At 49.7% G+C, this 25,823-nt stretch overlaps 1 protein-coding gene across 2 annotated transcripts; it reads left to right on the top strand.

Moving 5' to 3' along the window:
• The first annotated feature begins 1,620 nt into the window (after positions 1–1,620).
• ADGRD2 (adhesion G protein-coupled receptor D2) lies at positions 1,621–25,545 on the top strand. 2 transcript variants are annotated; one of them, XM_057408986.1, is made up of 25 exons: positions 1,621–1,694; positions 1,777–1,840; positions 2,579–2,809; positions 3,506–4,156; positions 4,472–4,570; positions 5,030–5,115; positions 5,473–5,754; positions 6,855–6,966; positions 7,205–7,336; positions 7,497–7,617; positions 8,174–8,279; positions 8,532–8,587; positions 9,416–9,542; positions 9,654–9,757; positions 10,098–10,200; positions 10,453–10,606; positions 11,389–11,522; positions 12,160–12,275; positions 13,686–13,806; positions 18,578–18,619; positions 18,819–18,872; positions 19,197–19,335; positions 19,653–19,711; positions 21,960–21,990; positions 25,180–25,545. In XM_057408986.1, exons 1-25 carry the CDS (start codon positions 1,647–1,649, stop codon positions 25,185–25,187), a joined length of 3,180 nt encoding a protein of 1,059 aa, XP_057264969.1. In that variant the 5' UTR covers positions 1,621–1,646; the 3' UTR covers positions 25,188–25,545. The 2 variants fall into 2 exon arrangements, with proteins under 2 accessions (XP_057264969.1, XP_057264968.1); XM_057408985.1 differs by lacking the exon at positions 25,180–25,545 and adding an exon at positions 22,766–23,036.
• Positions 25,546–25,823: the final 278 nt, after the last annotated feature.

Genomic DNA, 25,823 nt, shown 5'->3' with positions numbered 1-25,823 from the left:
GCTGCTAACAGAGGTTGCAGAGCGCGGAGGCTTGTGAGTGCTTTGCTGTTAGTCGGGGCGAGGGCGTCGGGAGTGGGATGTGCGGGAGGATCCAGTCGGGGGTGGGCGTGCGGGGTGAGGGTACCCGAGCCCAGCCCCACCCCAGGGAGCCCGGCTCAGCCCAGCCCAGCCTGGTCGAGCCCACCCCAGCCCTGTCCAGCCCAGTGGTGCCCGCGGGGTTCCGGCGGGCCCGGCGAGGGAGCGGCAGCCCCTTCGTGCGTTCCCGGCCGGCGCTGGCGGGGCGGAGGCGCCCTGCACGGAGGAGGCTCTGGGGGTTAAGGGGTGCGGAGCGGGGCGCGGTGTTCGGTGCGCAGTGTGCCCGCGGAGCGGACCCGCCGTGGGACCCCCCTGTCAGTCGGGGCTGGCTGCCAAAGCCCCAGGGCGGTGCTTTGCTGCTCAACCGGACTCCCGCTGCCGGGCCGGCTCTCGGGCTTGGCCCGGAGACCGCTGGGCTGGAGCTACCCACTTCCCCGAGCTCCGCAGGACGTTGTCAGACCCTGGCTGCCGGCTGCATCGCTTGCAGCTCCCTCGCTGCCACGTTTTTTTCTGGCAGACCGTGATCCACATTTCCCGTGTTAGCATTCCCAGGGACCTCCGTGAAGAAGTGAAAACCTGGGGCTGCTGGTGGTCAGGAACGGGACTGGGGGTGTCTGTCCACTAGCATAGCACCCGGCTCGTCCTGGCCCACATCACTCGCCATCAGTTGGGCGCAGAACCACACAAACACCTCCCTGGAGGGCCTAGAGCTGTGTTTAGTGTTTATAAAGTCGCTGCTGACTGAACTCGGGAAGACAGGTTGCAAACACCGAGTCCAGGCTGCAGAACTGATCTCCGTAGTCCCTTAGCAGTGAAGTCCTTAATTGTGCTTTTAGTGTGCACACAGGAGAGCCCCATTGCAAGCAAGGAGATTACTCACTGCCGGCAGTGTCGGTGCAGAGACACAGCTTTCGGACTTGTTTGCACTGGAGATCACATTGCCAGTTTCCATGTTTGTGTCTTTATGGACCCTTACCTATGACTTTACTGGATGTTATACAGCCACACGCTCAGGGTTTCCTTCCACCGGAGCAGAGGTGGTGCAGCGGCAGAGTCCCAGCATTGGGCAGCTCTCCAGGACAGCTCCGTGGAACTGGGCTGTGTGTTCAAGTGCTGCTCATAGACGTTTACTGGTGTGCAGGTTCTGTGCTGGTGCTGTGTTCCTGCAGGCTTTAAAAGAAATGAGAAAAGCTGCTGGTGACGTGACACTGTTTAACAGTGCAATTTATAATGGCTTTTTTATTTAGTTAATGCAGATAAAGAAGCTCTGCTAACTCGCCTGTCCATTAATATCACACATCTGTATGTTTTATGATTAATATTCCGTATCCTGGAAACAAATGTTAAACTGAGACCTTGAGTTCTTTAAGAAGAACTGAGAATTATTTTAATAAGATCCAATATTTTGATAGGATTTCAGAGTAGCTTTCTCTATTTTGATTCAAAACATTTCAAGGAAAGCAGCCTTGTCTGAGAACTGGCTTTCTACAGAATGCTTCTGTCTCTGCAATGCATCTCAACTAATATTTTGTTTATCCTAGCAAAGGGTGAAAGCTTTCCAGCTGGTCAGCATGTTTAGGAGAGACTTGAGACCTGATTCTTGGTTCTTCAGCTTTCTGGTGAGTCTTACTGTAACTTAATTTAGTATTTGAGATAATAGTAATGCTTTACATGAATGTTACAAAACATTCTCTCCAACAGGTCGGTAGCCTGTCCAGGAGTCTCTTCGCCTTTGCAGCCCTTGCCAGGAATCAGACTTCTAAAGGTTAGTGTTTTTATCAGCACTTTGGCACGTTTTTACAAGCAATATTCAGCACAGAGAAGCAACACATTAAAAGGTGTCCAGCAGCAGAAACAGAAGTAAATAAACTATAAACTTTTTCTGATACCTGGTTTTGTGCCTGAAATTGTATTTACAGAGCTAAATATTTGCTTGGCTAACCATGAAATTAGTGTCTAAAATTAGGTAAGTACTGCTCAGCTGCTAGTCTTTGTGCCACTGCAACTGCAAACACATTATTTTATGCTTGTAAATTGCATCTGCAAATGCAGAAGCTGGTAGGAGCTGTGAAATGGGGCTAAAATGAAGACATTTCCTTGTACATAGGTGCTTGGAACCAGCTACCCTGAGGGCGATCCCTGGGGGTATTACAGTGAGGTTTTAGCTTGGGCTGAGCTTTGCATTGTTTTGTGTGTCCCGCTGAAGTGTGCCCAGCCCCTGCCAAAGGCCAGTAATTCAGTTTGTAAGCAGCTTCACAAATGTCCCTCATTTTAGGGCCAATGTAAAGGACTCCAGTAGCCTGGAATTTTCTATCACACTGTGCCCACTGAACATCCCGACGGCTGGATGCGGAAATGAGCTGGTGTCTTCAGCCCCTCCAGGATTGACCAGGCAGCATTTCTAAATGCTTGGGGATACTGCAAGAGACTGACCTTGTATTGCATGTCACAGAATTGGGTTGGAAATGCTTTCTGCTTCTCTGTATTGTGTGTCTTTCTCCAGGTTTTGCTCCTGTCACGATTGAGACCTCAAGACACATGTATGAATATGTGGCCACTGCTTTAGACTGGTGGCATGCAGACAGATACTGCGAACAGCGCTTTGCTCAGCTGCATGTTGAACCCCAAGGCAGTGAGCAAGCTTCCTTTAGCAAACTGCTGCATTCCCACCACATCAGAGGCTCTGTCTGGCTAAATGAAAGAGATGGTGTCCTTCACAAGCCAAAACGGAGACGTGAGTATAAGTGAGCTTGGACTATTTGGACATGTTCACTGCTTGGTCTTTTTTATTCTGACTGGAAAAATTTGCCACTCAGTTTTTACTGTCATTGTGGTACCACCCAGGACCTCTAGCCACAATCTGGACCTGGCAATATGAACAACGGTGATTCCAGCACATCCTGGTCACTGACAAAATATTTTAATGCATTGCCTCAGAACGGAGTTACAATGGGGCTCCTCTGCTCTGCCTTCCTGTACCATCCCCTCTAAAGCAGGTCTAGCTGTGCTCAGCCTCACTATTTGTGACCTGCAGGTCCTGCAGAGCAATACTAGAGACAGGGCCAGGAGAACGGGCATTCATCAGCAGCAAGGCACCACAGGGCAGATGCCTCAGACATCTTATTTGGGATGCTAAGGAGCATGTGCTTCCTTCCATATTCACTTTCTGCAATCCTATTGGCTAGAAACTTATGTGTCTGGAAATTACACTCGCTGAAATGATTCAATCTCAGCTTGCCTGACTTCCTGATCCCCTCCAGGTACGGGGGAAACAGAAGCCTTGCTCTATACTTGCAGAATGTCTTTGCCTGCAGGGTCCATGAATTCTTGAGTAGGAGGCAAATGAAAATGATGGCTTCATCACAGTGGAAGATGATCAGGCTTTAGCACATGCTTCTTCTTTTATGCTGGCTGAACTATCTCTTTCTAGGGAACCACATTGTACCAGTCCTGGTGTTTGGAGACAAAACAGACACAAAATACGTGAAGGTGCTCTCTGACTTCCCAGCCCTGCCTGCTGTCACAGCCTGCGCCCACCTCCAGTGGGACACCAGGACCCAGGAGATTGCTACAATCTTCTCCTATGCTGTGCCGGCTTTTATTAATGAGTTCCAGCTCCGTGGCTTTGTTGATGAGGAAGGATTTGTTCGATTTGCTCTCATAGTCCACGAGCACCATTCCCCATATCTGCCTGTGTTCCGTGCTGACGCACAGTGGCATCACTTCTGTGTGACCTGGCAGCAGGAGAATGGGACCTGGGCCATCTATGCCGATGGTAAAAGAAGAGCATCTGCCAGTGGTTTGTGTGCTGTGGGGTCTGCCCCCCAGGCCATCTATGGCCAGGGGACTTTCATTATTGGGCAAGATCAAGATTCCCTGGGAGGCAGCTTCAAGGAGAAAGAGTCCTTCAGTGGGAACATCACTGACTTGCACATCTGGCAGAAAGTCCTCAGCATGGAGCAGATTGAGAAGGTTCGGTCGTGCTGGGTGGTGGATCAAGACCTTGTATTTCGGTGGAGCTCAAACACTCTGGAGATTGAAAGCACCGTTCAGGAAGTGACTGCACAGTTTCTTTGCCCAGGTAGATCTTATTACCCTCACTGCTTCAGCTCCCTTCTGCAGAGGGGTTCAGCATGCAGGGATAGTCTGAGAAGCCAGGCCCATCCTTGGAGAGGGAATTTGGTGCAGTTTGTGGAACTTTCTCCTTTGGGAAGGAAAGCAGAAGCACATTCAGAGCTGGGCTGGGCAGTTTACAAATCGTACTTAGAAGCACAGTCATCACTGAACCCTTGGTCATTGAAGACCCCTGCACTGGCCCTAGCAAAGACAACTGCTCAGATGTCCTGGGGATGGTGTGTCTCTGGGGAACCTGGGCTTTCTCTTTGTGTTTCCACAGGGCCTGTTGAAGAATGCCGAGTTTTTGAAGTTGGAAGCAATGGATTCAGTTACACGTCTTGTTTGCAGACTTTGCCTTTTATCTGTCTCTACAGAAAGGGTACAGCATCTATTTCTTATTTATTCATTACTTCCACAGCATTCATTTCTGGAGGTCCTAGGTAGGATGATGGGCAGTGATGGGAAGGCCTTGTTTCTGCTCTGAAGAGATTGCATGCAAAACCTGCTGTAGCTGTGACACTGCTTCAGTTGCAAGCACTCTGACAGATTACTTTGCTGTTCTCCAGCTAAGCCGTGGTTATACACATTTACGTGGTTTCTGGATGCAGTGCTGTACAATGCCTCCCAATCCCAGCATCTCCAGACTCATGGGCCAGGGGGACATGGGGAGGAGGCAGTCTGTTTGGGGGATCTTGTACTAGAAATAAAATAGAGCTGTGAAGTCTCCTTGTCCTGAGTGTCCTGCAGATTTACCCACCACATGAGGACCAGGCTTTGAACATGGCATGTGATAACCACGCTGCTAGACACCACAGCAATGGTTATGTTTTATTCTCAGATGCATACTGGCAGCTGAAAAAAGCTCATCTAGAATCCAGCCATTCACTTGTCAGCCGTGTGAACACGCTTGCAGAGAGAACTGTGGTGAGTCCTGAGCCCCAGCAGTGGCAGCTGACACCAGGAGCAGGCAGGAGCTGTTGGGGTGGCCTTGCTGGCACCTATGGGTGTTTGAGGTCACTTTGCCAGCAGTGTGACCAATACAGATGTAGCTTGTGCTGTGATCAAGCAAACGAAGTATTGCTTTGAGTTGACTCATCTCACTGAGGGTGACAGACTGGACAAGAGAGTTCAAAATGTCAAGGCAGATCTCCTATGATATGCCCAGTTGGCCAGGCTAGTGTCCTCACACCAGTGAGGGCATGCAGGGTATTCCCAAGGCATAGCTGATGATCAGGCAGAATCAGGGCTCTGCACTGAACTGAAACATCTTTTTCATGGCAGATTCCTGAGAGCATCTTTACAAGTGATGTCCAAGACATGAACCTCTCTGTTGCTCTTGGTGCTCTTGATGTCTTGGCAACAGTTCTGAAGGAAGAAGAGACACCCGTGCTGGAGTCATCTGACCTTCTTTCAGTGCTTCAATTATTAAAGCAAGTTTCTGATGTGGAAATCCAGGAGGGAGAAGAGCTGAAGATGTTGGAGCAGCTGGGCCAGTATTATGTGGAAGTGACTGAGTTAATCTTGGAAGAGCAGAATATTGAAACATGGTCATCAGTCAGCCAGGTAATGGTGTCATCAGCAGTCTGGCTGCTGTGTACCACAGCTGTTCATCTTGTGTGTGCAGCTCCTTGGCCTGCTGTATGACCACAAGCTAGGAACCTGTCCTTGAATGGACAGCCTTGCATGTAGTCTTTCTGGCTGTATTCTGGAGCTTGTGAAAATGCTGCAAAGATGGGCATGGAGCCTCTTTGCCAGCTCAGATAAGGACCAGATGCCTTACTGTTGTCACATTTGCTGGAGGTGCAAACAAGTTCTTCTGCAAACAAGTGCAGTCAAGTGGTGCCTTCCTTGCGAACTCCTCCAGTGGTTGTCTTGGCTCTCTTCAAGAGACCAGATAATCCTTGAGGTCCCTTCAGACCTGGTATTCTGTGAGGCCTGGATTTACAGGATTACACAGTTTGCAGATTCTCAGTGCTTTTTAGATTCCTTGCTCCCACATCCTGCTCCCTCCGGCACGGCAGTGCCCTTCACTTTATGGTTTGTTGTATTTTCTGTGGGTGGGCTGCCAAGGAGCTATTTGTCATCAGCCCCCACGCTCTTCAAAACACTGTCAGGCTTTGTGTGGGGGATTTCCATCATCCCACCCCCGTCAGGATTTTTCCTATTAGTTTCTTCCCATCTCACATGGGTCTTTTGTGTCTGTTGTATGATCTGCATTCTCCACCTGACTCTGGGAAATGTGTGGCAGCATCTGGTTTGGCCAATGCTCCAGGAACCAAGCCAGGGACCTCCAGAGATGAAAGGATGCTGAATAGTTCAGTTTACTTCATCGCTTAGAGTTGCTTAGGTCTCTGTGGTCACAATTACTCACAGCTTCTCGATAGTGGCATAGAACCCACTCTGGCCCAGTGTAGATGGTGCAGCAGATATATCTGCTGACGGAGAAAGGGGGTGAGTTTATGTACTACAGGGGCAGTGCTTGTCTCCTTGCTGAAGGAACTGGGAACATCCTTTAGTGAAGAAATCAAAGGAAAGGCAAACCAAAAGCCTTCACCTCGAACATTGCTTTTTCTCCCAAGCATTTAAGAAAGCTCTTGTGAGCTGTGGGAAGTGTGAGCTGGCAATGCAAGTGCTGATTTTCATTGCTCCCTCTGTGTTTGCAGGTTATCAGAGGGCCCATGGCTGTTGTTGAGCTCTGTGACAGAATGGTGTCACTCTTGGCTCCACTACTGACAGCAGGGAGGACAAAGATCACGGTCCAGCATGGGAATGTTGGTGAGTAGCACTGGCAAAACTGAGGGAGGGCATCTTACCAAGACCCAGCTTAGTCATCCTGTCTGGTTCCCCGTCCAAGTCAGGAGACAAACTTAAGCCACGGTTTGCACTGAAAGAGAGCTGTCTGCTACTGCTGTGAGTCTTGACTGGGTCCTTGTGTCCTTGCGGTAATATCCTGTAGCAGCAGCTCTGCAGAAGGCTGAACCTTGGATCAGTATCTGATTTTGCCCCTCCATAGGGATGGAGGTCAGGAAGCTGGAGCTGGGCAGGCAGTTGAGCAGTGAGGCATACCTGGTCCAGACCCCTGAGAAAGACAGTCACGATCTCATTGAAGTTCCTGCAGAAGAAATGCAAAGACTGAAAGCCAGAGGTGGGTTATGATGACCATGCTTCCCTGGGTCTCACCTTGCCAATTCTGCATCTTCCTTAATGGCAAGAACAGTCAAGATTAGAGCAGTGGTGCTGCAGTGTGGACTGCTCAGAGCTGTTCTGTGTGCCTGTACCTGTCCTGCAACACTCTGTACCCCCAGGTCTCCACAGAGTTGTGGTGAAGAACATGTGGTTTGGCTACAGCTCCCTGCAGCGCTGTCTGTCCGGCACTGTCAGCACTGCTGTCTTGCAGGACACGGCTGCCTCTGATGGAGGACAGAAGTGAGTGAAACACAACCTCCCTCCTTGCATTCCTCTTAGCACCACTGGAGAGTTCATTTCCAAGTCTGAAATGCACCGTATCTCTGCTGCATGACTCTTGTCCCCTTGAAGTTGTTTGCTCTGTTGGGGTGGGCTGGGGTCAGAAGCTGTGGGGCTGCTGCAGGGTCCCCTCCTGCTGGGGCCGAAGCTTTGGGAGCCGGGATGCCTCTGAACAGTCGCTCCCAAAGCCCTGGAGCTCTCCACGGAGCTCTCTGGACACTAGGTGGGGATGGCAGCTCGCACATCCAGCACTGCTCCTTCCCGGACCTCAGGCTCAGCCACTGTGCTGCTCAGCTGCCAGCCGCTTGAGATGCTCCAGTTCCTCATCTGCAGTTATGGGGGGACTGGTGGTGGTTTCTGTTTGCCAGGTAATCTGAGGTACTTTCTGCCCTGTGCCCAGGCCCTTTGCTGGTAGCACGGAAGCACTCCAGAAGTGGCTCGGGATCTCTCCAGCTGTCTTATGTGTATAATAGGAGACCCTGTTTTCTGGTTCCTGGTCCTGTGCTTCCCCTGACAGGTACCTGAGCACTGCTGTGGGCACTGCTGTGATCTCCGCTGCTCTGCTTAGTGACTACCAGGAGATCAGCACGTCTGTGCGCTACCGTCTGCAGCACCGTGTCCAGGTACCCTGAGCAGGGGCTCTGCTTCTAATGCCACACCCTGACATGATAGGCTGTGCCCAGCCTTGGCTCACAGCCCCCAGAGATCTTGGACTTAGGGGTGTCCCATGCCCAGGTCTCTCACCTTGACTCACATTTCTCTGGGGAGGTGTTTTCCCTGTGCTGACAGACCTTGTTGCAGCCTATTGAGTGAACTGCATCAATCTGTGTATGTGTATGGATATGTAATCTCTTCTTCTCCCTCTCTGCCTGCAGGACTTGTCCAATACACCAGTGGGGCCCATCTGTGCCTTCTGGAACTTCAGCCTCAGGTGCCTTGTTTCAGTTCAGGTCACCAGATATATGAGCTTTTATTTCACCTGGAAACCCAAACATAATATAAATGTAATGGTAAGAGTAGGGATCTGTAATTCTTCTCCTGCTTTGCATGCTGGCATCCTTTATCTGCTGGATTAGAGCACTTTCCTGGGAAGATTTCCCTTGGAAAAGTCACTCACAAGCAAGTGACCTTTACTGAGGTATATGCAACTAAAATGGAAAGCCCTAATTAATTACGATTGTTGCCTGCAACAAAGAAGGGTTGGTCCAAGATATACAGCCCAACAGATATGCAGGACTCCCAGCCTCATAAATACTGCTTGGCACTGAGATGTTTTTTTTTGCTGAATGTCACCGCAGTGAGCACTGAAACTGTGATATATCATGGATTGGTAACTAAGTCACTCAAGTGCAAACAAACCTCATTTGAGTCCCAGTCTTGTAACAGGCATGGATCGGTTTGAGGAAGATGGGAAGAGGGTGCTTGTGGAAGCAGCTGGTCACTGCACAAACCGTTCCACTAGCCCTGCTCTGAATTTGCTCTTCTCTTGGTACTGGAGCAGGTTCAGAGGGGCAGCACTGACAGGGGTTTTAACGTACATGTTGACACTAGGCCTATTTTCTTGTGTATGACTCCTGAATAAGGCAAAGCTGCTGAGACAGGATGAGCCAAAGGAAAGTCCATATGAAAATATGTCTCCGATATCCTCCTTTCAACTCTGCTGCTTCTGGGAGAATGGAATTTCCTCAATACCTTAGCTTTCTGATGAAGTGAATGGTAATTTCCATGTGTTTTCCCTGGTTTTTTTTTGCTGCGTTAGCCCAGATGCTGGTGGGATGTGGTCCACAGCTGGCTGCTCTGTGCTGACGTCTCTCCCGGACTCTACTGCCTGTTTTTGCAACCACACCACAAATTTTGCTGTCCTGCTGCAGGTGTACAATATGCAGGTAAGCCAGGAGCCTTTCTGTGCTGTTCTGTGGGGTGGATGCCAAACTGGGAGCAGTCTGTGGTTGATTTGTGTGGATTTTGTGTCTTCTGTTGTTTCATGATTGGAGCAGAGGACCACCAAGGAGGAACTCACACTGCAGACCTTGACTTTTATTGGATGTGGAGTTTCTTTCTGTGCTTTGATAGTTACCTTCGTATTATTCTTGGCAGTTGGGTAAGAAAAGTCTAGACACTCGTAGCCTTCCCTGTATTCTTTTATACTTTGCTTCAGAACAAGTAGACAAACAAGATACCCTTTGCTGGTAGCAGAGGGCAGGGAGGGGAGCAGTGGTCATTGGCTACAAAGGCGGTGCAGTGCTGGTTGTTTCTGTGGAGATGCTTGTATGAGCTGTGCACACACCTGAGTGTCTGTGGGAAGACTTTCAGCAATAACAAATAATGTTACCATACAAGATGCTCTTCTAGGGTTAATTTTTATAAAATAAATGGAGCAAAGACTCTTTTTGCATCCTTTCCTGTGACTGCATTTGAGGGCTTCCTCTCTTCTTGCTCAGTGTCCCCAAGAGTGAACGAACAACCGTGCACAAGAACCTGATCTTTGCATTAGCTGCAGCAGAAGCTCTGCTCATGTTCAGTGAACTGGCCAAGACCAACCAGGTAAGCTCGCCAGAAAGTGTCCTGTTGAGCCAGCAGGACCAGGCCTGATCAAGCATTATTGTCAGAGCAAACAAAAGTGTGATCACTCTTATTAATGTTTCATTAATCATTCAATAACTCTTCCTGGTGCTTGTGGATGTTTAAACACATTTCTACACATAACTTGCTTTTTCCTCCTGACCATACACACTCAGAAGCTCTCAGAGGACTCCATCTTCTCCTGAAACAGCATGTGATTTCTCTTCTCTCCAGGTGATGTGTTTCATGATCACTGCCTTCCTTCACCTCTTCTTCATGGCAGCCTTTTCATGGATGCTGGTAGAGGGGCTTCTCCTCTGGAGCAAAGTGGTAGCAGTCAACATGAGTGAAGACAAGAGAATGAAGTTCTACTATGTGACAGGCTGGGGTATCTACAGGTTCCTTTGCATAGGGTGCTCAGAAAAATGTGTCCATTTTTTGTCTAGCAAAAGTTTCAGTAGGAAGGATAGATTCCCAAATATTTGATTTGATTCAGTATGAGAGCTGTGTGCTGCTGCTCTGAAGAGGCTGTATGTTTATGTGTCAAAGTGCAAGTATTAGAATATATAAGTTAAAAACATTTCTGTTATTTTTCTAAATCCAAGTGTTCAATACAAAAAAATGGAGGAGGAGGGTAATGGTAAGTTCTTGTTCTTGGAGAGCCTTACTACTCTCTGATAGTAATTAAAATATAAATATGTTCCTGACTAAGCGCCCTTTATTCTGAGCAAGCCCCTGAGGGACATAGAATTTATTTGAATAAACTGAGTTTCGTATTAAAGAGAAGCCTCTTCATGTCAGTGCTCCTTGCAAAACACACACCTAGTTGGACATTGGGCAACTGGTTCAAGTATTTTGGATTGTTTTATGTCTTTGATTGTCCATTTTGTTAAAAAAGCAATCTGAAGAGTAAATTGCTTTGATCGGGACTCAGGACTTGGAATGCTTTATACCTAGGAGAATGATGCTGACAGCATATAAATCTGGTCTTGCAGAGCCGGGACCGATTTCAGCTGCAGTAAATTGATGTTGCTCATGGGGTTTCAGAGGCTAAGCTGGCTCATGCTGGAGCATGTCTGGTCGGGGGGGGGTTGAAGCAATTGTCTAGAGCACAGCTGACATGGGTCAGCTCCGCTTTTCCTTGGTTCAATTTGTGCTTTTTTTCTGCAGGCTTTCCAGTCGTTGTCGTGGCTGTGACCCTTGCAACTTCCTTTGACAAGTATGTGGCAGACACCCACTGCTGGCTGAACGTTCAGACCAACGTCATCTGGGCCTTTGTTGGCCCTGTTCTCTTCATCCTGGCTGTAAGTGCCAAAACCTGCCGGGAAGGTGTGATTCCTTCATGTCTGGTTTTAGGAAAGCACTGCAGAGTCAGGGGTGTCAGCACTTCTGTAGCTAGGGCAATGCTCACATTGTGCCTGCTGCTTTTACAAGAAAAATTTTATTTTATGTATGCTTTCACAATATAAATAAATCCCTTTAGCCAAAGCAGCTTTTTGATAGGAAAAACATGTTTTAAGAAAACTTTGCTGACCAGTTCTTGTATTAGCTGTTAAATTAGGAATGTAGATAAATGTGTAGTTTGACTGTGACACTGCCCTAACTGAAGGTCTGATTTTTATATGGGAACATCTATGGCCTTGAAGTACTGTCAGTATCATTATACAACAACACAGTGGCAGAAAAAAGTGCCATGTTTAAGGGGTCCGGAATAGACACTTAACAAGGAAGACGTTCTGTAGGAGAAGTTTAAAGATAAGTTTTCTAGAGTTCATACGTTTGTGGATAGCTTTATGAAGTATTTTGTTCACTGCTTTCTTAGCAGTGATACATTTCTCCCCAAGTTATGACACTTAGTTATTGAGTTCCAGCAAAAAAGCCTTACCCCATTGGATTTAAGATTACAGAAGGTAACCCGGTCCAGTGCTCTTCCTCTGTCAGGTGAACACGTTTGTGCTGTTCCGGGTGGTGATGGTGACCGTGTCCAGTGCTCGCAGGAGATCGAAGATGCTGACACCCAACAGTAGCCTGGAGAACCAGATTGGAATACAGATATGGTGAGCAGGAAAAGGGCTGGTTTTCCCGAGTGTGGTTTCTCTGGGTATGAAATAGTGGAATTACTGAAATCAAAGCTACCCTGGGCATGTTGTCATCACCAGGAGCAGCACTTTGGGTCTGGGAATGGTCAGTGTGAGCATACCCAATTGTCTGAATGGGTGACAGCATGTGTGGGAATGCAAGTCACTGCCAAGCTGTCTTCTCCTCCCCTAACACCAGCTCACCATGCTGCTAAGCAGCTTACTGGTGGGCATGCAGACGTCTGGTAAAACATCACTGTAAGGAATTGAAGTGGCAGCTTGGGGTGTTTCAAGGAACTCGGGAGCCCAACTCAGTGCCCAGATTCCATGGAATTTTAAAGAATTCTGAGCTGCAGAAGCAGCTCCTCTCCACTTCACAGGACATTGCAATTTGATGGGGTCATAACTGACTTTGTCTCAAACCTATCCCATCTTTAGCACTTGTGTGTGCCCCACAGAAGGATGACAGTTGTAGAGAGTGCAGGGGTTTTGGCTATTTGCCATTATAAAAAGCATTTTCCGTGTCAGTCTGGGACTTGGTGGATTGGAAGTAATGCTGTTGGGGATTCCATCCATGGGGAAAGGGGCAATGTGAACTTCTGTAATCAGTCAATGTAGGGAGACCTCTAAAAAACTGCTGCTTGAGTCATTTCTTTATCATCCTCTGTGGATCTTTATTGTTGTTAGCTGGCGCCGGATACCCCTGCTAGACACACATTGTTCCCCTCTATCATAAATAAATTTTCCCAAATTTACAGAATCACAAAGATAGGGCATTGCTGGAGGGCAGGGTGACATCCATAGACTAGTAAAACAAATACAGAAGACCTCCTTGCAGCAACGATTTGGGGCAAAATAGCTGTTTTCTCATGGCTGATGACGTCAAAGAGCTCCCTTTTTGCTAACTCTCAGTGATAAATAAAGAGCAAGGCTGGCACACTGGAGGCTGGGAGCCGAAATGTTTGGTTTTTCCCCTCTTAATTAATTTTATTTGCAAAGGAATTTGTTCCATAGCTACCATCTTGGGTGCCTTTTAGTGGACACATCATCTGAAAGGCACTTGGTGGGAGAAGAGAGCCGTCGCCAGCATGGAGACAAGGACAGTTTCTTCTAAACCCCAAGATAAAGGCCAGGATGCTCCTAAACCCATGCAGCTCCTTCAGGGCAGATTTGCTCAGTGCTCTGTATAACCTAGTGCAGATGCCCCAGGCAGATCATGGTGAGACACTCGGCAGGGTTTTCAGAGCTAGCCAGGGTTTGGCAGTCACTCTAGCAGGACACTCTGGGCTCGGGGATGTGTCCACAACCAAGACCCCCCTGAGAGCTGCTGGCTGGGAAGTGGGTGCTTTGAAATGTGTCCAGGTAACCCTGAGCTCTTCTTCCTGACAGGGCCACAGCCAAGCCCATCCTGGTGCTGCTGCCTGTGCTGGGGCTGACCTGGGTGTGTGGTGTCCTTGTCCACCTCAGTGTCATTTGGGCCTATGTCTTCATCGTGCTGAACTCCCTCCAGGTGAGCCCTGCACCTCATGTGTACCTCCCACATACTCACATCTGTGAGTGTGTACACACAAGCACATATCTGCAGTTTCTTGTGCTTCACTGTACTTTACCTGTCCTAATAGTCAGGGACATTTGTCAGCTCTGAAGTCCAGCCCAGCTTTCCCAAGCTGCTGTGCTGTTTTGTCCAAGGAAGCTAAGCTGATGCTCCCAAGATTCAAAATACAGCTCTGGAGACCTTGTTCATCTAATGGCCTTCCAGCAGCAGTCTCTGGAATGTCCTACTGGTACCACAGCTTTCCATTCAAATCTTCATATTAGATTTTCTGACATTAACATGGTTTCAAAACAACACTTGCAAGCTAATATGCTTGTAGGGAACATCATTAGAGTTTTGATTTAGTCATTTACTGGATAACTAAAATGGTAGCTGTCCAGTTTAACAGGGTAGACACCCTACCTGCTATTTGCATCAGTGAAATGAGGCTCATTCCTGCAGGGGATGGGCTGTGTATGCCAGCATCACCACTGTTAGAATAGGGCTGTTCATGGAAAGTGTCTCAAAAGTCACATCCAGCCATAGCTTGCTTCATTGCTGCTTAGATGGTGTGTGTTCTGGGATGACTGTTTTCCACCTGGTTCATGTTCAGACATACTTAGAGGTTGTGGCCCAAGCACTGTACAGGCAGAGCCACCTTCCCTTTGCTGGGAGGCCGGCTTTATTGCAGGGAGATGAGAGAAAAGGAATTAAGAATCAAGGACTGAAAATCTTTACCTCTAAAGTCCGTGTTGTCTGCATCCATCCAGCTGCTCCCCAGGGATGCTTCCAGTGCCCAGTGAAAGCTGAACTGGAATTTGATGGGATGCAGGAGTGTTAGGTGGAACAGATTGCAAGGAGGGCTGGTGATCAGAGCATCGCACAGAGAAGCTAGAATTGTGTGTCCTTCTTGTAGCTCTGACTTGAAAGACCTTGGGGACATCATCTTATCTCCTTCAGCCTCTTCGTTCTTCTTTAGGCAGCCACTAACTGGTTACATTTGTAAGACTATTTGCTTGTCTTGGCATTCTCCAGGGCCACGGCTGTGGCTGCCATACTTCAGAGTCATGTTGTTAATATGCTAGTAGTAATAGGGATCTCCAGAGGGCACAAAGTAACCCTGGTGTGTAAAGCAGCACTTAATATATGCTTCTGAGTTTACTGATTTCATAAAAAGAGTTTAAAACTTCAGCCAGCCTGTATGTGGTTAAGAGAGCAAAGCAAATTGTATTAGTCACAGCAGCTAGGAGTGCTCCATTCTGCACTGAGCTAGGACTGTTCCCAGGATCTTAGGATATCTGAAACTAAGTGACAAAGTGTCCCAGAACATGTGCTTGCCACCTGCGATGCAGAGCATCAGGCCTCTTGCTGGAAGAGAGAAAGCAGCTGTAGATGGAGCTAGAGAAGCACTGAACATTGCTCCTGACGTGCCGCAAAGCATGGTCCAAGGGAACGATGGAGCTCTCTGCAGGCAGGCAGTTACTGGCAGCAGGGAGCCAGCCTCGGGGAACACGCATGGATTCAGTCCAACCCCTGGGGCTCCACTATGCCAGCACAAATAATTCCTGCGGGTACCCACACGGCCAGTCCTGTCCCTTGGCACTGGATATTCGCAGTTATATCTTGCCCAGTGCTTAAGGACAAACCCTACTCCATGGGTTCAAGTCCAGAGAGCAAATAGGTACTACCCTTTCAAACCATTTGGATCCAAAGATCCCATCTCCCTTTTTCCTTTGGATTCAGTAGTAATTGGCATCTGCAGCTTTCACTTACGGGGCAGCAGTTTGCAGTGCTTTCCTCTGGAATACTTGGCCAGTTCCAGTGTAGCACTGGCCCCGCTCTCCAAGGGTAAAATGCCGGCGCTATCACCACGTGCACGAGATGGGTGGTTGCTCCAGGCGCCAGTCCAGCAGCCGGGTGCTGCTCACGCACATCCGTCAGCTCTCAGATGGGGCTGTTCCAAGGCCAGACAAGGGCTGCCTCTCCACATCTCCACTAGTAAGGATATCAGAAGAGTGGCAGGAGGCCTTTCCTAACTGTAATTAAATATAGCATCAGTTCTCCTTGCCTCCTTATGTCATGCTTAGGTTACCGAGTAGAAGAGACCTCCAGGCTCGGTGTTGTGAAGAGATGGGGTGAGCAGAGCTGAGAACAGCACCAGATATTTTCATTCAAACAAAAAAACAATCCTCAGGCCAGGGGAACAAATCAGAGCACAGTGGCCAGCACAGTGTTTCTCTGCCTTGCTTCAGTGTTTGTGCTGTATAAACATTGCAGGGCTGTTGGAACTAGGTGGCCTTTAAGGCCTCTTCCAACCCAAACCATTCTATGATTCTGTGAAATCCCATGATAAGTTCCCTGGTCCAGTGACTGCTGATACCCCTTGACTGTGGCCTGACAATGTCAGTGCGCAGCCTACATCCTTCACGGCTCACTCAGCCTTTGATTCATGGCTGGTGCCAGCAGAGGGGCTGCAGGATGCTGGCTGTCATGACGTGGATGCTGGGCATATGGTGTTTTTGAGAGACAAGGAATAACTCCTGAAACTGCTAAATGTGTGCTCTGGATGATACACCTCCTGAGACTGACTGTCACAAACCATGACAACGTCCACCTTGGGTGAGATAGGAGCCAAGGTGTTTGCTGGATTGGGATTTGTTTTCTTTCCTTGCTTTTGAAGTTATTGCTGCTTTTGTTCTTCTTTCTCCTAAAGCTCAGTGGGAGCCGTGGCTGTTACGTGGATGGAAAGTAGAGGGTTTGCCCATGACTGCACAGTGCCTTTTTGCCTCTGTCCCTTCATTACCAAGTTCAGGTCAATTTACAGACTACCCCACGGGAGACACGCTGGTGGGAAGCTGTGGAGTTGAGTGAAAGCAGGGACAAAACTGTTCCATATCAGCCCCTTTGCTGACCGTCTTATGGATCGCCTTGGGATTTCCTTTAGGGCCTGTGCACTCCTTCATGCGCGAGTGTTGCGCAGGGAAGTTTTGCTGCTGTGGCTGTTTGTTTGTTTGTTTGACTGCTCTCCCTTTATCTGCTGAAAGCAAAGCCTGTCTTCAAGGTTACTCTGTGCGTCGACACCAAAATGACAACTTCTCCAGGCAGGCAACGCAGGAATTGAGCCGGGTGGCTGCAAAGCAGCAGGGGAGCGGTGCTGCACTGGAGGTGCCTGCCATGGCTGTCCCACAGGTTGGCGAGCAGGAGGCAGCATCTTCCCTCCAGCCCATGGTTTCAGAGGCAGCAGCACCAACACCCTGGCAGCACCTAACGCTGTTGAGCAGCAGCATAGTAAAACCTGTCAGCTTGAACTGAACTTGTAGAGCTGAAAGGACGGTCCTGAGGGGGGCTCAGGGCCACTTGCCTGTCTCTGGTGAGAGGGGACAGGAGACGGTGTTGCACCCACGCAGCATGGAGATGGATGGGGTGTGCAGAGCGCAGCAGGACCTGGTTGCTGGACGGACAGACACCAGGCAGGAGCACCCATCCTGCTCTGTGGGTCTCGGCACACGCTCTGGTCTCACCTGTGGCCACGCAGTGCCTGCCCCGCCATGAGCGAGGAGCTGTGGTGTCCGGAGCCTTGCAGGCCGCTCCGGCACAAGATGGCGTGTGGGGAGAGCGGCCTCCTCCTGAGCCGCAGCTCCACTTCCGCCCTCCGCCGCAGCCGGGCCTCCTCTGTTCCCTCCTCTGTTCCCTGCCCTGCTCCCTCCCTCCCCGCGCTCATCCAGAGGGATTATGTCAAGGGAGACCTGCCTTGGCAGCCTGAGCAGAGATCTGGTCTGGGGGAGTGCCCAGCAGTGCTGGCTGAAGGACAGGTCATGGCGCCGTGCCAGGGTACTGCTACCACTGTGCCTGCCAAGAGCCCGCAGATGAAGAGCGAGGCTCGCTGAGGACAAGATGGATTGCTTCTCTTGCTGCAGCTGATTTATCTATCTGCGATAACAAAACACCCCACAGATACAACATAAATCTGGTGGGCCCGATAGGGCTGCCTTAAGGCCAAAATCATTGGTCTGGAGTTGTAATGAGCCCCAGGCTGTGGCCTCTGGGCGATGCTCGCCCTGGCCCTGCCATGGGCACTCTCCCTGAGCACATCCCACACTGGAGCTGGGCACGTGGGACCAAGCGTTTGATGTGGATGAGCACATCACTGCTCGCTGGTCCCTGTGCTGAGCCACCAACAGCACCAGTTCAGCAAGGAGGGAGAGGATGGCTGAGACCGTGCTGGAGGGAAGGATTGTTCAGACTGGGGCTGAGCGGAGCCTCTGGGTCCATACCCCATGGAACCTGGGTCACAGGGTCCTCTTGGCGCTGTGGTCGGTCACTGCAGGCGACAGAGGAGCTGTCCCCAGCATCATGCTGCTCTTGATCTGTGGGAGGCTGGCAAAAGCCCCGCTGGGGTCGGTGCTTGGTGGGAAGGGAGGTTTGCTTCCCAGGTTTCAGTTTCCCCCGCAATTAATTCCTGGTGGTTTCTGCTTCTGAGATCTGAAGGGAGAAAAGGAGAAGGAAGAGGGGCTGGGGCAGGGACCATCTCTATTGAACTCCCTGTGAAGAGCCTGGTTTCAAGTGTGATTATAAGGAAGGTCCTTCCTGCCTACCTGTCCCTCGCTGTGCTGTGCCCATTGTCTGTGCCTCTTCCCCTTAGCCCAGTCTTTAACCATTCTAGCGCTCATCAAACTGATTTCCTCCCATATGAAGCAGCACAAACCAGCCATACACCTCTAACCTTCCTGTGCTCTCTCCTTTGCAGGGCCTGTACATATTCCTGGTCTATGCAGTCTATAACAGTGAGGTAAGAGATGTGCCTACCTGGGGCTCAGTCACTCATCACAGCAACTGTTTATTAGCAGTCAAAGGGGTAGTTGTAACAGGCAGCATAGCCCTGGCTGTGCTTCTGGAACAGTGGTTGCTTTTTCTCCATGACTTGCTGGAGGATCTCTTGCTCTGCTAGAGCTGCTGTGGCCCTCTCTAACGTCCTTGCTCTGCTCCAGGTGAGAAATGCCATCCAGAGGATGAAGGACAAGAAGAAAGCACTCTCATTCACAGTAAGTTGCAAGGCAGCCCTGCTACCCACTTCCTCCATCAGGCACCCACCAGAGGAGAGCCCTAGACATACATTTGGTCTGCTTTGAGGAGGTGATGTTGGAAAGAAGTCTTATGGGTTTTTTTTTGTCTCACTTCTTTGCAGTCCTGTTGGACAATGCAGATCCAGAGATGATCTACCCTCACTAGGCAGCTACCAGAGGGGGTGGGAGTCAAAAGTCCCAGGGGCCACAGTGCAGATGAAATCAGTCTTTACAATTGGATCTGGATCTAGCAGACCCATTTTGCAATTTTCATTGTTCTGTTTCTCTCCCCTGTCATTACAGAACTGCTCTCATCCCATCAACTACTTATCAAGTCCAAGAAACACGACCTCCTGGGAGACAGGGAAACCTTCTGTAGCTGAGAGCCCCTTGTCGAGCCCTGTGCAGAAAGACCCTCCAGTGAAGAACATCACCAACAAAGGTAAAGGGAGTTGCCATTGCTGTTGGCCCAGGCTGTGTGAGGAGACCACAGTAAAATGTTATTCCCAAGGCTTGAATTTTAGTGCATGTCCATGTTAGTGTCTCAAAATGAATTTTCTGCAGAAGGGGAGGCAAAAGTGACCCTAGGAAATAGAGGGTTTAGCTTCAGGGTGCAAAAAGGTGCTGCATGCTCCAACCAGTTTGTGGGTACAATTATGCAGTTAACATGTTAAACCCTTTGCTTCAGTGGGAGATACATAGGGGACACAGAGCATGGAGTTCTTGGTAAAGAATTCATTGTGCTGCTTCACCCCCTAGGAAATTTTGGAGCCAAAATTCCCATGGGGATTTCATCAATTATGTCACCTGAGAGACCGGTATGTAACGTCTTCTGTTATTCTTCCACCTTCACCCAGGCACAGAGCATAGTGGTTACATAGGAGTGGTGCCTGGTGGTTCCAGTGAGGAGCTGGGACTCAGGACACCCAGTAGTGATACCAGTTCTGGCACAAATCCAGTGGTTTATGTTGAATAAGTCCCAGAAGCTGTATGAGCCACCCACCCTGTGTGAATAATGAGCCCCTCTGTCCCAGGGCAGTAGAGAAATTGCTGAGTGCTGGTGAGGGACCAGGCAGGGTGTTAGCACAGCATCCATGCTCTCCTTCAGTGCCAGCCTTGCCGATCAAAGCAAAGGTTTTGATGCTCATCCTGGAGCCTCTGATTAAAATACAGCATATTGATTTAATTAGTAGCATATTGATTTAAGTCACTTAAAGCATTTGAGGTGTGTGTTTCATGCCCATAGTGGCTGCTCCTGGTAGTCAAGCCAACTGAGTGTTCGCCATCTCTGTAGGAGAGTAAGATGGAGAGCAAGGTGGGCTGGTGGGCAGGAGCTCCTGGCCAGTGACTTGCCTTGGCTGTGCTGTGATGGTGCCAGAGGCAATTACATGGGCTGGGGCAGGGGCAGGCAACAGGGGAGAGAATGTGTTTTGTAGGAAGCAGAAGAGGAGGAGGCCCCAGAACAGCCAATTTCCAAGGCAAGACCTCACCCCTGAGGTGATGGGAAGCCAGCTCTGCTGCCACACCAGGAGGGTGATTGTAGCAGGGACACAGGCGAACAGAAGGAGACAATGAATTTGAGCCAGTAAAGCACCAAGCAGGGGCTGGTACAGATCAAGGCAGGAGACTTTCCCCAGGGGTAACAAATTAAAACTGGGCAGCAGGGGCTTGCTGTCCCTGCAGTGGGCAAGTCACGTCTGTCCAGGGGCGGCAGGCTGGGTTGTGCTGCTTGCAGCAGAGTGATGTAGAGCTCAGGGAGGTATGGCCTAAAGCAGGGAACAAATTAGATTTGACTACTGTGATACCACTTCCATCTCCCACTATTAAAATGATCATCAGTCCCTGTGCACTTGACATACAAGTGCTGTAATTTCCTCGGAATAATATCCAACACTACTTTCATATGAGTCTCTCACTGAAGGATCTCTCTCCCTCTCTAATATTTATCCTTTGAAAGCCTGTGTCACATAGACAGCTCTTATTTATCCAGTAGATAATACTTCTATAGCTGGCATATCGTTTTGAAGCCACTCAATAAAATCCATATTTTAATCTCTCTTGATTTATATTGTGGTTTTGCCGTTCCACCCTGGTGCTGAACACCAACCACGATTCATTCGTAGGTGATGCTTTTCTCAGCCAGCCAGGTGGTGGCTGTGTAAACTGGGAGCAGGGTAAGCTCCTGGCACCAGATAGGAGACGTGGGCCAAAGGGATTAGCCGAGTTTCCTAAGGCAGAGAGCATTAGGAGGCAGCAGATCTCCTAAATGCCGAGGCCTTGGCATTTTCTAGCAGGTAAAGATAGAAAGCACTTTCCGCCATGTGAGGGTCACCAAGGTATTTGCTGTATCTTTGCTGCTTAGGCATTGCATTTTTAATGTACTTGTTTTCTTTCTAACTCATGTGGATGCAGCAAAAGGCCCTGGATGGTGCTACCCTCCCCCAGAGAGGTGCTGCTTTCTGTGCTGTTCCTTATTTAAGTCAGTGCTGTTTTTCCTGCTCCCTGGCTAAATGAGTCATGGCACTTGCTGGAGAAGCAGTGAATTAAGAATGTCACTGGCAGCTGCACAATAGTTTGGATGAAGAGAAGATGCTACTTAAAAACGTTTGAAAACACTTAAAATGACAAAACACAGATCGAGTGAAGATACAAACACAGACAAGATGTTCTTGTGTTCCAGGTTTTTAAATGTTGTTTGGTGATATTTATTGCTGTTGGGCTGGCAGCAGGAATTTCACACCTCACTTAACCGTTAATGATGGTTAGCATGGTGCAGCCTTGTGTGCTCTCTTTCCACCGCAGAATGGGGGGAGAAAGTTCTCTTTTCCTGGATTTTCCAGTGGTCTCCAGCTGTGTCCAGGGACACTCTGCACCGTGCTTGCCCCTTGGGACTGGGATGAAGGCTCCATTCCCAGCTTGTGCCGTGACTCAGTGGCAGGGAGTTTGTGATGCAGAAGCTGGGTGATGTGAGAGCCCTGTCTGACCCTGGGAGTGTGATGGGAGGTTACCAGCAGCCAAGCAATCAGATTTGTACTTTCTGCTAACAGAAGTTCTCCCCTCTTTCAGGCTGTAGAGCTGACAGCGTTCAAATCCTCAGGTAACATTTGCCTACATCATTTTCTCTCATTTTTGTGAGCTGTGGTTTCTGTGGTTGCTTTTATTTCCAAACTGACTTGGTGGGTGCAGTCCTGGCCAAGCCATTGGGAGATCTGTGTCCCCCTGAAGAGATGAGGAAGAGGAGGGGTATGGAAGCCCCAGCACCACTGGCTCAACAGAGGGTGCCTATCTCAGGTCACTTGTCTGGGTTCTCCCCAGAAAGACCTGGGCTGCTTTCAAGGGTGGCAACGGCTCTTTGCTGCTACAGGGTATTTTAGCCCAACAGCTGCTGCAGAAAGAGCTGGTGGGTGTTAGAAGTGCCAGGGAAGGTGGGGTGTTCAGACAGGGTTGGATTTATGAGCTTAAAAGCAGCCATTCAGCTTCTTCTGTTTCAGGTTGTAGAAAGGCCAATGTCACTATGGAGGTGGGTAGAATTAAAATCAGAAATCCCTTCTAAGCTCCAGACCTGAGTGCTGGGGAGAGAGAGGCTGGCAAACCTCAGCTCCCTCTTACCTGCCTGGCTTCCCTGCCTGGCTTTGGGCAAGTCACCAGTCCCTCCAGGTCATGGTTGTAGCACTTTTAGCTTTATATGTTTTTACCAACCATGGCTGAGCACTTCCAGCAGTCTGAGAGCAGTCTCTGGATGGGATCACTCAAGCAAACAGTGCAGGGAAGGAGCACTGGGGATGGATTGATAGTATTTTTTCCTGCATTGTTACATTCTCTTTTCTCAAAGGCAGTGCATTAGCAGGTTTCTGATTTTGCTCCACATTAAGTGTCTAAGCAGGGCATGCTTAGACTATTTTCGAGACGATGCCACCCTGAAGCATTGCAGCTTTCCTCCCTGCAGTGGACACATGAGCAAGGCAGAAATGGTGGCATCCAGGACTAAATGTGCTGCGGCATTTCAGGCATAGGAGCGGGGTCTCAGAGACAGCAAGACCTACACCCAGCACATGCGTTTGTGCTCTGTACCCCCACACTCTCACCTGCTCCTGCGTATTTTCATCTAGCCACATCTGTAATTAAACTCCAGCTGTGCAAAGAGGTGGCTTGTTTAGTTTGGTTTTGTTTTCTCAGGTAAGACCTCAGGTTGCTTTTAAACCTAGTTTTGCCCAGAGGATGGTTGGGAAGCTGGGCTGGGCTCGGTGCCTGGCTCCTCACACACCGACTGATGCACAAGGGCCATAAGCAGGCAGAGGTGCAGGGCAGTGCTGTGTACAGCCACCCTCTCTGCACGCACCGAGAGCAGCTCCTCGCACGCCCCAGGGCAAGGGAGCCCTTGGTTGGGCAGTCCTTCAGCCTGGGGTGAACGAGAAGATCTTGAACCAGAAGAGCACTCCTCTGCACACTTGTGTATGTGCAAGCTGGCGTGCGGCACAGCGCTGGTGCTTGCTGTGCTGTGCTGCTCTGAGGCGCTGGGCTCAAAGACAAGTGCTTCCAGCCATTAAAAGAAATAATGAAAGGCAGTAATGCCCAGCTGTAGTAATGCCTGGAAGACCCCAGGGCAGCTCAGTGTTGCACCGGCTCCCATCTTCACAGCTTGCTCAACAGAGCCAAGTGCTGTGTAGCTCTTGGGGATAACAGCTGCCAGGGGAAGCAAACCATAAACCTGTGTGCTTGATGGTGAATAAGAGACAAATCATTGCAACACAGACACTGCTTCTCTTCTCCTATTTGTTTTCTCCCAAATAATGGCATAAAAGAGACATATTTTTCCCCCGGTATCTTAATCTGAAAATTTCCAGCCAGCTTTAATGAGTATTGTGATGTACCAGCAGCAGGAGCTCATGCAAAGACCCAGGAGAAGCCCTGCCCTGCTGTCCAGCAGGGAGAACTGGTGGGCAGTGGGAGTGCTGGACCTTGGCCACTGGTGGGAGGTTCAGGGCTTAGATGACTGGCTCACAGTCTCGCAGGAAAGCTGTGCTGGATCTGGGATGGGATCCACCTCAGCCGTGCTCTTGTGAAAGCCATGGGCATCCTGCTGGCTCCAAGTGCAAGAGGCAGCGGTGATTCCCTGGAGGGAGGTGGGTGAGCTCCCACTGGTGTGTTAGCACGTGTGAGGATGAAGGCAAATAAAATCCAGGTAAATACAGGGCCGGTTTCAGACCCACAGAAACGAGGAGTTTGGCAGGGTGGCTGTGGCCTGGAGGCAGGCACAGGCTCCCTCCCCACCTCCCCACCCCCAATGTTAGGGCTCCCCCCGCAAGGACTCAATTCACTCAGAGAGGCCACACGTTTCAGCAGTAATGAGCTCCAGCCCAGCTGTACAAAGCTGCACACTGCAGCTAGCCACTGCCCGGATTCATTACACCCTTTATGTAAGCAGGGGATGGCCAGGGGGGTTCACATATTTGCACAAACAATAAGTACTGTCTTCCTTGTCTTGGCAAACAAGAGCTCCAAGAGGCCTCCACATCCTCCATCTCTTCAAGTGATGGCTGCTTTGTTTCCCCACGATAATTTCATTATTCTGTTTGAATACATTTATATGTTGCTAAGCCACACATAGCAACATGGATCTTGTCTCCATGGCCCACCCTTTCTCTGATCAATATCGAGTAATTCTGCAACTCTTGCCATACCAGGTTAAATAAGATTGGGTTTAAAAAAATAGGGAAATTATGAGTCTTTGGGATTCAAAGCCAGTAAAGCACCTGAGTGTTGTGGGCACTTGGAGAAATGCAGACCCCCCATGCCTACCCCACCAGGCTGTGCTGCAGTAGGATAGCTGCTGCCATCCATGCCATGGTCCTTCCCAGGGGGCAGAAGGTACCTTATGCCCTGGTAGAAGGAGGGCATCAGTGCTCTCTGCCATGATGGCACTGGTATTTTCATTAAATCCCATTTAAACCTCATTCTCCAGCATTCTCAGAGCTTGCAGCTGTGCACAGTGGGCTACTTACTGAGCAGGGAAAGAAGAGGTTTCTCCTTACAGCCAAAGCCCTGTGCACAGAGGCTGGTTTGGCTCCCTGATGTCAGGGCCATATTTCAGAGACCCCCTAAATGGGCAGAGGGGTCCATGGGATGGCAGAGCCACCAGTGCCAGACCTGTGGCTGCCTCCACCCACCGCTCCATCCCATGACAGGTTTAGGCTGTGCTTTTCCACAGGAGTCCTTTGGGAAAGGGGAGGACCCCTGCCCTCCCCTCCCTGCCAACACAGCTGAGACCATCTCTCTTTTGCCTTAGGTTTCTGAGGAGTTTCTAAGTGATGTGCCCAGCACACCGAGACTCTTCCAGCAGCCAGGAGGACGGCAGGTCGGAGGATATGGCTTCCATGCGGAGGGCTGGCCCAGCCCAGGAAGAGCTGTTAGCCCTGCTCTTCTTCCTAGCAGCATGTGTGGACAAAACCAGGGCAGGATTGGGGCAGCTGGAGTCTCATGGGGCTTTATCTACTGCCCAAGGATGCATGTGGCAGCCATGCCCATGCTTCCATGCCAGTGAGGACCGCTGTCTTCTCTGGCCCTGCTGCCAGCCCATCACACCGCTCTGCTGGGGAAGGGTTGGGGACAAGCTATGTAGGAAACACATGCACTAAGGAAGACAGCAATCAGCTTCAAGCCTTTTCCAAACTGGCTGACTTCTGCTGTTTAGGACAAAAACCCTCTCCCTGTTCTTCCTGGGGCTCCCACCCAGCTGGCGTGACCCCTCTCTAGCTGGGGTTGTTTTCTCTCCCTCTGTTCTTAGCATCCAACTAGTGTTTAGAGAGCATAAAACATGTTGGGGTTTTTGCTGATTATGATGACAGTAAATGCTGATTTTAATGGCAGCCTTCTCTCCTTGTTGCAGTGTCTCCATGGGAATGGGCTGGTGCTCAGCAGTGCCTTTACACA

The sequence above is a fragment of the Pezoporus wallicus genome, unplaced genomic scaffold, assembly GCF_028554395.1.
Source record: "Pezoporus wallicus isolate ANWC-B61680 ecotype Strahan unplaced genomic scaffold, APGP_CSIRO_Pwel_v1 contig_8341, whole genome shotgun sequence".
Classification (NCBI taxonomy): domain Eukaryota; kingdom Metazoa; phylum Chordata; class Aves; order Psittaciformes; family Psittacidae; genus Pezoporus; species Pezoporus wallicus.
Note: the sequence above shows the minus strand (reverse complement) of the source record. Positions and strands in the feature narration are given on the sequence as shown.

What these genes read in the sequence shown, in the direction of transcription:
- ADGRD2 (XM_057408985.1), top strand. Translation starts at nt 1,647, where the DNA reads ATGTTTAGGAGAGACTTGAGACCTGATTCTTGGTTCTTCAGCTTTCTG. An exon ending in ATGCAGTCTATAACAGTGAG is followed by an intron (nt 18,620 to 18,818) that starts GTAAGAGATGTG and finishes GCTCTGCTCCAG; the next exon opens with GTGAGAAATGCCATCCAGAG. An exon ending in TTATGTCACCTGAGAGACCG is followed by an intron (nt 19,712 to 21,959) that starts GTATGTAACGTC and finishes CCCCTCTTTCAG; the next exon opens with GCTGTAGAGCTGACAGCGTT.